At 34.5% G+C, this 10,991-nt stretch overlaps 1 protein-coding gene and 1 pseudogene across 1 annotated transcript; one reads left to right on the top strand and one right to left on the bottom strand.

Annotated features, from left to right (window-relative positions):
* Window positions 1–385: 385 nt before the first annotated feature.
* LOC120142254 lies at window positions 386–4,996 on the bottom strand (annotated as a pseudogene).
* A 2,691-nt stretch (window positions 4,997–7,687) lies between these two features.
* On the top strand, window positions 7,688–9,462 carry LOC120142236. Its single transcript, XM_039156984.1, has one exon. The coding sequence runs from the start codon at window positions 8,241–8,243 to the stop codon at window positions 9,141–9,143; it is 903 nt and encodes a 300-aa protein (XP_039012915.1). The 5' UTR covers window positions 7,688–8,240; the 3' UTR covers window positions 9,144–9,462.
* Window positions 9,463–10,991: the final 1,529 nt, after the last annotated feature.

Genomic DNA, 10,991 nt, shown 5'->3' with positions numbered 1-10,991 from the left:
ATGAAGAAACAGGTTGAAATGAAGATTCACAAATCCCCATCCGGACCGGACCCATTAGAAAATCACCGGCCACCATCTTAGAAATAAGACAATGGATGCAACAGTCAGTGTGGGAGGATAGGATAAGGTGACACGAATTGGATTGGAGGTCAGATGTCTCAGTGTAGGGAAAAAAATAATTTTAAAGATGCATATGAAAAAGCAAGTGTTGATGTACTATTATATGCTTCTATCACAAATGTTTAACACAGCAAGATTCCTATCACAAATGTTTCCTGGGATGTGACTTGAAACGTTTAGCTAGCTCAACATACCTAAAGAAAAAATGCCAGTTTAGTATTTCACAGTTGTGGAGCATCGATTTGGATTTTTTTTAATCAGACAGTTGTTTTCATGATTTTCCAAAATATCTTAAATGAGCCAACATCAAAATTGCCACTACATAAAAAATAATACAATTCTTTAGATATACATAACTCACCCTAAGCTAAAATATTTCAGTGCACAATCTTCTTATACAGCACGCTTCCGCTTAGTTCTCTTGCTTCTTCTCGGCTGCGAAATATTAGGAACTTGTTTGCTTTCATTGGAAGCATATGCTTCTTCAAGAGTCTCATCATCCTGTTAAAAACTTGAAATTAGTCGTTGGTTTTTCAAGCGAAATGTGGTGAAGTTTCAGATTTGCATTAATCCACCATCAGTAGTTGGCACAACTTCAAATGGTAAAATATTTGGAAAGCATCACCAACACATCAAATTACCAGTCTTCGACCTAAAAGCCTAAAATAATGTCTATGTTTATCGACATAGAGAAGGCAAACCTCCATACCTGTATAGATTATTACTCCTGAAATAGGTAATGCAATTTTGCATATATTCTTCTAGAACAAGAGAATGACCAGTGCTGAGTTAACCACAGTCGTATCGAATAGATTTCATTTAGGGATATAGACAAGATAGGTGTGGTTGTAGCTAATGTCCCATTCATGTTACTAACTAATCCTCCCCATGTTAATAATAGCATACCATGCTTCCACTATAGCATACCATGCTTCCACCAACTTACAAAAGACAATGTTTGATTTTATTGCATAGTTCAATCAATATTGGATTTTGCAGCAGTGGACCCACCTACAGGTACCATAAAGTCAAAACTTTGTGTGTAATCATGCTTCCATAAACACGCAGTCACAGATTAACTTCATCTCTTCCTAAAGATGACAAGCTTTCCATGTCATTTGTGCTTCATTTTTGCTGCCCTATATGACAATTTAGAAGATCCATAAATGACAGCTAAGGTAGTACTATCGTCGCTATTGACTTCATAAAATTCAACTTGCAAGGTTAAAACCTTGCAAATGATCCTATAAGAAAATTCTGTTTGGCAGCCATTAATCTAAACATGACGTCATTATCTTATGGAAGGCAATAAAAAAGATATGGCAAGTTCAAGAAAGTAGTAATATTCATCCAGCATCAATTATGCATTGGGCTCCATACCCCTTTGTTTATGGTGAGAACTAAATCTATGAGAAATTCCAAACATTGCTTAGAGATACCTTAAAATGATAAGAGCAACCTCAAGTCACTGAAAGTAGAAGTTTACCTTGCCCTTTGTCTCATCATCTGACTCCCCATCAGAATCAGATGCTGAATCTAGAGCCTGAACCTCATCTGCTGACAGAGCCTTGCTTATTTTCTTCTTCTTCTTCTCTTCTTCTTTTAATTGCCTGAACCTGTTAATTTTCATTTGTTTTTCAGCATGCTAAAGTTGAAGCAAAAACAGAATCCTGTTATCATTTAAAAAGCCAGGCACTAACTTATCCCCATGCCGTGCTGTCTCAGCGGCTGAACGTTTTGCACGTCCTGCAGTAATAATTCCACTTGCGCTCTCATCAACAACAGGTTTTGCACCACCTAATTTGCGTAACCAACTTGTTGTGCAGTGCTAAGGACATTGTTTGTAAACCTGAAAATGGGCACACCTCAGAAACGACAAACCATATAGCTGAATAGTAAGGCGAATTTTTACAGCAAGTTGGGTGTACCACTTCATAAAAGGGAAAAAAATTATAGTGTTCAAGTAAACGAACTCATCTAGAAGGCTAGAACAAGCAACATATTTATACACATTGAACAGGAAAGACAAATGAGGACAGAATCCACACACATGATGCAGCATAATGTGAAAACAAAATGAAAATAGTACATGCGGAGATATTGGGGTGAGTGCTCAAAATTAAATACGGAGGGAATCAAAAGCAATGAAGCTGGGACAATTTAATTCTCATGTATGCAAATTCAATTACGTATTTTTTGCTAATATATGCAAATTCCAATTGCATATCTACATCCAAACTCAAAAGGCATTATTAACAAAATAAAAAATACAAGAAAAATGAAGTTTGGATGCTCTAATCCTGCTGGCACATACAACATTGTAAAATTAATGATAGCGCAAGTATAAAATGTTTCATTCATGGTTCAGAATGATGACCATACAAGACCACTGCATGCATTATATGTTAGTGACACAATCAGAAAAGTGAATATTGATACGTCTATTTGTTTCAGTAAAAGAGCTAAAGGAGACCAACCAGTAAATTGATAATCCTGACGGAACAGATAATGAAAAGTAACCAATCATAAGCGGAAGAAACTTGAGAACAAGAAGTGTGTTCTTTTGGGCTGGATCCGTCTGTCCAAAAAAAATTGAGAGGTTTAAACTTCTAACTAAATTAATATGTCAAATAGGAAAGAAATGGAAGTAATGAAGCCCGTTCTTCTTACCTGGGGAGGCTTCATCAGCTCCATTGAAACATATTGACTGGCAACAAGAAGCAAGGGCAAAACAAGGTATGCAGCAGTGTCATGCCAACCCAATGGTGGATGGCCATCCTAAATGATTATTGCCCCTCGTATGTTAGAGAACAAAATTAGATGTATGAACCAAAGGAAGAACGTGGTTTCAGCGCCTGGTCACAGAAGCTACATCTCAAAACTTTAATTTTCTATTCTTAATCTAATCTCAGCTGTAAAAAGTAGTTAAGCCTAGCTTCACACAAATTTAGTAGATATTATAGTCAAATTTTTTAGTAGCTATTATAGTCACACTTTAATTATAGTCTCATTTTTTTTCATTCATGGAAACCAAAGGTAAATATGCTACAAATTCTTAGGGTAATTATAAAGGTAAAATCAAGGAATTCCAAACAGATTAAAATAATTAAATAAGTAACAACAATCAGTCTCTCTAACACCTCTGTAGCATTAAAAAAAAGGATATAAAATAAAATAGAGTTGTCACAGACAAGTATAAGATACAAACAAATAAGCAAGGAATTCCAAAACGTTGAAAATAACAAAGAGAATTGTCCTAAGTTTGGGAGTAAGTTTATTACCACAAATGGAATAAGCCAAGAAATTCCAGATCCACTTTGTCGAGCAGCAATTGTAGTTGGCCCACCCAAAGAAGGGATCCAAAAGAAACCTTCTGTCAACAATCCCTTTGAGTAAAATTTTCAGCAATCAGTAATGAAAGTTATTCAACATGTGAAAGAGTTGTCCAACATGTGAAAGAGTTCTCCAACATCACTCAGAAATCGGAATGCTACGTCAACCACTTTATTACCTCATTTGCCACATTTGAAAGAGCTTGATACAGGCCTATCCAGACTGGAATAGTGGCTAAAGTAGGGAAGCAACCTGCAAAGACAAAGTTTTAAGATACTGATGAGCATTTTCCTATGAACCATTGCATCATAAATTCATTATTCACTCTCTTTTATAAAATAATTAACAATGCTAACGTTTAAGTTCAACTGTTCAAGTCAATTGCCATACAACCATCTCTATCACCAGTTTTTATAACCCAAGATACCAACAAAGGCAAAAAAACAGCTTTCAAAAGAAGCTAAATTTAATTAAATATGAAAAAAATAGAATTTCAAGTGAATAATCAAAAGGATACCTGCCAAAGGATTAACGCCAGCCTGCCTATACAAGCGAGAAGTTTCGAGTTGTATTCTCTCCTAAATAGAACCAAATGAAGGGAAAAATGAACCTTTCCAATCAATCAAAAAGGAAGTAATCAAATTCAAACTTCAGTATTACCTGATTTCCAGCATATCTTTGTTGGATAGCTTTTATTTTTGGTTGAAGATTTTGCATAGCTAGCGTTGATTCCACCTAAAAACCATCGTCAACTGTTATGTTTCGAGTTGAAAATAATAATAAATCACATCTAAATTTTAAGCACTTTCTTTTCCTAAACAAGTTGAACCAAAGGCAAACCTGCTGCTTTGTCAAAGGAAATGTAGCAATCTTAACTATAACCGTAAGTAATATAATCGCAAATCCATACGCGTAAGGCACGTGTAATGCCGATAATCCGTCTTTCAACACCTAAACAAAAAATAAGAAGAAAAAAACATAAATCAGAAATATTTAGTTAGATAATTAATCAGTAATCAGTTTTTCATATGTGGAATACGTGTTTACACAAGGACTCGGGAGAGAAGCTTTACCTTGAGCACAAATTCCATTGATTCAGCGATGAAGCCGAACCAACCACCATTTTTCTGCGCGGCAGCGTCAGTAGACCCTGAGGCGGTGGCGGCTGGATCCGCCGCAACCGCAGCGTCGGCGAGAGTGTATAGGAGGCTCTCGGCTTTGGTAAAAAGTGCTTGGAAATCGACGGAAGAGTCAAGTGAAGTAATCGGAGGGATTTCGTTGAAGCTTAGACGGATTCTGGAAGAGGCAAGTCTACAGTTAGGGAGCGCATAGAGGCCACCGCGGCGAAAGATTTTTGATGATGGAAGTGGAGTGCCGATGAACGGATGTGATGAAATTAGAGTTCTCGCCATGGATTTTGCTTGATGAAAGATTTTTTTTTTGACGGAAAAAGTTGAGTTTTCTTCAGAGAATCATGAGTGGGGGAGAAATTGAGATGAGATGAGGTTATCGCAGAGACTGTTTTTCTTTTCTGAATTATCCTAATATTTTTTTTTGGATAAATGAATTATCCTAATATTAAGGTTATTCCAAGTCATTATGCCCATTATATTTAGGAATAAAAAATGGAATATATCGGGTTTGAATTTGGTTACCTTCTATCTTCTAAGTGGACTGCTTTAGACGTTTTCTGAAGGAATACTCAAATTGGGTTCTAGAAAAATAAATAAATTAAAATGTTTTTAATTGTGGTTGCATTTCATGTCATAGAGTAATGCTAATAAAAGCTTGAGCTTTCTGGTATTCCTCCGGCTCCTCCTGGTGTTCTCTAACCAATGTATGCTTCCACATTGACGCCAATGAAATCTTGAATGTCTTACTCAGGATAAGACAACTGGACAAAAAACCAATGACAAAGCAAGATTCTCTAAGAGAGAGATTGTGTTTCAAAGTAAGTGGCGAAAATAGAATCTTATTTAAACTTTAATGATTGTTCATTTAGTTTATCTTAAAAAATATGATCAATGATATTTATTATAAGATATTGTTTTGTTAAGTATTTTACATATTAAAAGTTATAAAATAGTTCTCTGATTATAAAGAGTTATTTTTTTAAATATTTCGACTATTAAGAACAACAAAATGGTTACATGACTATTCACGATATTCTAAACTCATCATTTTTTTTATTAAAATTAACAGTCGTCTGAACTGGAGATTAACATACTGATTGAGAAACGATAGTCATTTGAGTTTATGAGATCAGATTTTATCATACCTTAATTAACATGTTAATGTCCAACTTAGACTGTCGTTATTTTTTTAACGAAAAAGTACGAGTTTGGTATATAATAAATAGTCAGATGACCATTTTATAACTTTTAATAGTCGAGAGAATTAACAAATAAACTCCCTATAGTCGAGGGGTTATTTTGCAACCTTTTATAATGAAAGAGTCAACAGCATAATATCTTATAATCAGGGGACTATTTGTGTATTTTACCCTAAAATATATATCAATTCCAATTTAAATTTGGAAATTAGATTCGATTAATTTATAATTAAATTAATTTAATATAATTATAGAAATTAAAAAAACTAATAACATGAATTAATTTAATCTAACTTCAAACAAACTCAAACCATACTAAGATTTATCCATAATGACTTGAACTATTAACTCAACGAAATTAATCAGAAAAAATCGACCATTAAATCTAAATGATTTGAATCCAATAGGGCAGTGTGGCATGCTTGGGTCACTTTGAACCATCTTAGGCCTGCCATTACTAACAATAGCTAAACACCAACCATCGTTTTACAACTAGCAAATAATCATTGCTGCTTCGACCACGCTATTAATAACAATGGAAGGAAACCCAGATGGAAACACCATCCGTCACTTTACCTTATTCAAAGGGAATATGATATTATTATTACTCCATATGACTTGCAAATTAATTCTGCGAACTAATCCTATAAAAGATGCTTTCAAAATCATTACCGTTTCACAGTTTTTTTAAATGCCTCGGTACTTGGTGTACCAAACCCAGGGGCCCTTTAAGGCTTGCACTTTTGCCGTATTCGCCCCATAAAAGAGTAAAATTTTGATGCTTAGCCAACCAGTCGTATTCAGAGCTTACTTAAATGATTAGACCTTACAGTTTTCTCATTGATCCATCAGTTTTCGATGTTGTTGGCAATGGTCCCTTATGCACTCTGATCTCCGACCCATATGGCCCATGTTTATAATTTCGGTTCGGCATCAATGCGGTCAAGTTCAATACTCTTTCGGGTGGGGGTGGGGGTGGGTCTTAAATCCTAAACAACGGGTCACACTGGTGGATCTATCCGTCAAGTTCCCGACTTCGGTTGGGTTCCGATAAGGTAGATTTTTTTTTTGGAATGAAAAAGCAAAAGCTTAAACCATAGACCAATAGATTAACCTTTTATCCGTAAGAAAAACGGATCATGGATATCTCTTCGAAGAACTCGAAAAATCTTAATTTTAGAGAGCCAAAATAACTAAAGAATCATCTTCACTAGGATCATTTTTGATCATATAATCTGCTGCTTCATTTGCTTTCCTATGTATCAGTTGGAACTCTACATACCAAGATCTCTTGTAAAGTTCGACAATGACTCTCACTTGAGAGAATGGGCTGGTGGCATCTAGTGGTGAGAGAAGCTTGAGAATCTCATTGTTATGCATCTGCAGTATTACACGTTGGAAACCATTTGTCCATGTCAGTTTGAGACCTTTGCATACTCCCCACAGCTCGGCCACCAGCACGGAAGAGAGACCGAGACCTTTATTAAATTTTGAACAGATGTAGTGATGATTATCAATAATATTAAAAAGAGAATAAATAAGTACTAAATGGTAAATAGTGAAAAAAGGCAGGACTAAAGAAAGTCAGTTTCAGCCGTTAGACATTAAATGAATGTAGTCAAATAAAATATGAATTCAAGGTATAAATTTGCGTAAAAACAAAGGAAAAGTCGACAGAAAAAACAATTAACAGTAGATTCTCTTAATGAGGCTCAATGTCTTTAGTTCACATCTTCCCATCAAAACCCAAAGCTATATTCCCATCAAAACCCAAAGATCTCATAAAAGTATAGTGATTAAATTGTGTGAAGTTAACGTAAAAATAAATAAATCTGTAATCCGAGTATTACAGAGGGACCAAAACTATAATTTGACCCTTCTATTCGTTTTAATAACTTACTTCCCGTGTGAGCTGCATTCTCCAAGCATTTGCCATTTTCACTAACTCCACAACACAGATTTGCCCAGACCCCCAATCACATATTTTACTTTTCTTTGCTCTCTTTTCAATACTCTTTGTTTTGACAATTCAATCTGTCTTCGTTTTTCAATTTCCACAAAATATAATTTCGCTTTTATTTTTTGTTTTGTTTCCATTAGCAGTAAGCCTAAACAACTTTTGTGATGTTCCTTTGTTGCTTTGAGATTTGGACTTATAAGGTAAGTTTTTATTTGCAGTAAGCTTTTTCCTCAGATTCCTTGTGGCGTGTATTTTAGGCAAATTTATACATTGCCCCCTTTATTCTTCACCACAAGGAATCTTTGCTTGTGAATTGCAGTAAAAGTGAAGCTTATCCATGCTTTCTTTATTTCATCGTAGTTTCCTTTAGAAATATGGGTTTTGTGATTTAAAGGTCTTTTTTTTAATCTGACAAACCTTTTTTTCACTTTTGGTACTGAATTTCAAACAAAACCCAAGATTTTATGTACCCGTGATGCGAGTTTCAACCAAAAGATGACATCTTTCAGTGGATTAGGGATTGGTTTAAGCTTGGTTTTTGGTTGTCTTTTATTAGCTCTCGTTGCTGAGCTTTACTACTTGCTTTGGTGGAAGAAGAGATTAATTGGCAGCTCACAAGTTGAAGATGATTACACCAAATATGCAAAGGAGCTCATTCAACTGTTCTGCTGGAAGAAATCTGCTTCTTTGCATGCATCCACTAATACCAACAACAACAGCAACATTCAAGATTTGGTCAAAGACCAAGGCATTAATGGCGTTGTTGAGCCAGATTTGGAACTCGGGTCAGGCAAGGATTTGCTGCTGAAGGGCTATGGCGAAGAGGGTATTGAATCAGAACTCATGAGGCTTCACAATCTGGCCGGTCCACCTAGATTCCTCTTCACAATCAAGGAGGAAACCAAGGAAGATCTTGACTCGGAAGATGGCAGGTCTAGAGGTGATAAAAGCAGAAGGGGTTCAAGAACAAGGAGCTTGAGTGATCTTATTTTAGCCATCGACACTCCAATGGCTTCTCCTCCTCCATCGAAATCACCTCCTTCGAACCCTTTAGGTTCTTATCACCGCCAGGGATTCAACCCTCTCTTTGAATCATCAACAGATGCCGAGCTAAACAAGCTGAGATCTTCACCTCCTCCAAAGTTCAAGTTCTTAAGAGACGCAGAAGAGAAACTCTTGAGAAGATTGATGATTGAAGCCGAGAAAAAGGTACATAGAAATGGAGGTCCTCTTCAAGGTGAGAACATACAAGGGTCTTTCTTAAAATTCATTGTCGATAAGAACATGGAACCTCTCCAATGTTTACCGCAGTACCCTTCAAGTTCTTCTCAGGTACTGCCATTGCCTTCTTCTCCAACAACATTCAGAACACCAGACAAGACAGACAGTATGCGTTAGATTCCTGAATCTTGGTCTGCTAGATGAGTTTTTTTTTTGTAATTTATTCTTTTCATCTACCATTTTATTAGTTTAAAACGTTTCCAGAAAGAGCAAAAAATGGTAGATAACCATGGTCCATGACCAATCCTGTAACACCTTGTTATGCAAAGGCAACTTGAAGGGGGGACCTGGTCAGGGACAATCTGGTTTTTCACCATCCTCCGTGTCCCTTTGGCCTCTGTTTGAGCTAAAATTCCTTCATGTGTTTCCAGTTCACCATTGTCTGAAAGGGCTAACAATGCTTTCCCTTGTTTTTACTTTAGATTTCTTAAAGTAATAACCGTCCTTTGTAGGCATTGTTAAGACATGTTCTCAAGTGTTAATACAACTAACCCTTTTTGTTCCGATTCAAAACAGTTGAAAGTTATGCATAAACTTTCTACCTTTTCCATGCCTGGTAAGATTTTACAGTGGTCGAAAATTTAGCCTTTTAATTGTCATTTTGTTTAATCAAAAGATAGCAAACACGCGTGGTAAAACTAAATCTTTCCCTCCAAATGTTAAGCGGTCTGGTTCGTCTTTGTACTATTAGCTTTATCAAATTAGTCCTTCGAGTATAAAAAATGATCAATTTAGTTGTTTCAGGTTTAACTTTGAAGTAAATAATTTTTTTCAATAGGACTCTTTTGTTTTTTTGTAAAGGAGCCATTTAATATGGCATTAAAGGAGGATGAACATTTAGAAAAGGTGACAAAGTTTACAAGCAGAGAGAGTTGTGAGGTTTTACCTAAACAACAAGAAACGTCATTGTTATCACGCGATTCGACCGAAAGTTTGCCCCCACTTTCACTTCTCCATTTTCCTTTTCTAACCTAATACTAACATTTCTTTTCCTTTCAAAATTTAAATCCTTAAAAATATCTGTCTGCTAGAAGTGATAAAATCTATGGGTAACCTACATGTTTAGTACCTACACTATTATTTTTGTTCTATTTTGGTATCTAAACTATTTTTTTCAAAATCATATCTAATGTTTAGTTTAAGTTTATTTTGTTACTCTGCCATTAAAAATTTAATGAAACTGTTTTACTTGACATTTTTAATGGGTAAATTACATCATTCATTACTCAACTATCTTCTTAGTTCCATTTTAGTCAGTAAAGTTTATTTCTTTTAATCTAATCACTTAACTTTCAAATTACTTATATTTTAATCATTCTAACTTATTTTATTAATATATGAGGGGTTTGTAATTTAGAATTTGTGGTATAATTTTTGGGTTTAAGTATAATTTTAAATTTATTTGTTTGTTTTAATTATATATTAATAAAATAATAAAAATAATTTAACAAAAAAATTTATAAAATAAATTAGAGTGATTAAAACATGAACAATTTAAAAGTTGAGTAATTAAATTGAATTTTTTTAAATTTTAGTGACCAAAATAGGAATGAGAAGATAATTGATGAATGATGTAATTTGACCCTAAAAATGCCACATATTAGTTTCGTTAAGTTTTTAACGACGTGATACCGAAATGAAACCTAAACTAAATGTTACGTTAACTTTGAGAAAAATTAAAGCTTAAATACTAAAATGAAATAAAATAATAATTTAAATACTAAACTTGTACTTTTCCCTAAAATCTAAGCTCCAACATATAGAAATTTTGAATTGGGTAAAAGGAAGACAATAATCATTGTGTCGAGGCAGGTAATATTTGGAAGATTTAACGAATTCAAACATTGAGTTGAATCATTCAACTTTATATCTAGATATATTTAATTTGATCATTGAATTTTTATTTTTTTATTTTACCGTTAAATGATTGAAAATATATCTAGACATCTGTTTTTTTTTAATGTG

Source organism: Hibiscus syriacus, unplaced genomic scaffold, assembly GCF_006381635.1.
Source record: "Hibiscus syriacus cultivar Baekdansim isolate YM2019G1 unplaced genomic scaffold, ASM638163v2 tig00110819_pilon, whole genome shotgun sequence".
Taxonomy (NCBI): domain Eukaryota; kingdom Viridiplantae; phylum Streptophyta; class Magnoliopsida; order Malvales; family Malvaceae; genus Hibiscus; species Hibiscus syriacus.
The sequence above is the reverse complement of the archived record's forward strand: the minus strand, read 5'-3'. Positions and strand labels throughout refer to the sequence as shown.

Coding starts and splice junctions, on each gene's coding strand:
- LOC120142236 (XM_039156984.1), top strand. CDS start 8,241: ATGACATCTTTCAGTGGATTAGGGATTGGTTTAAGCTTGGTTTTTGGT.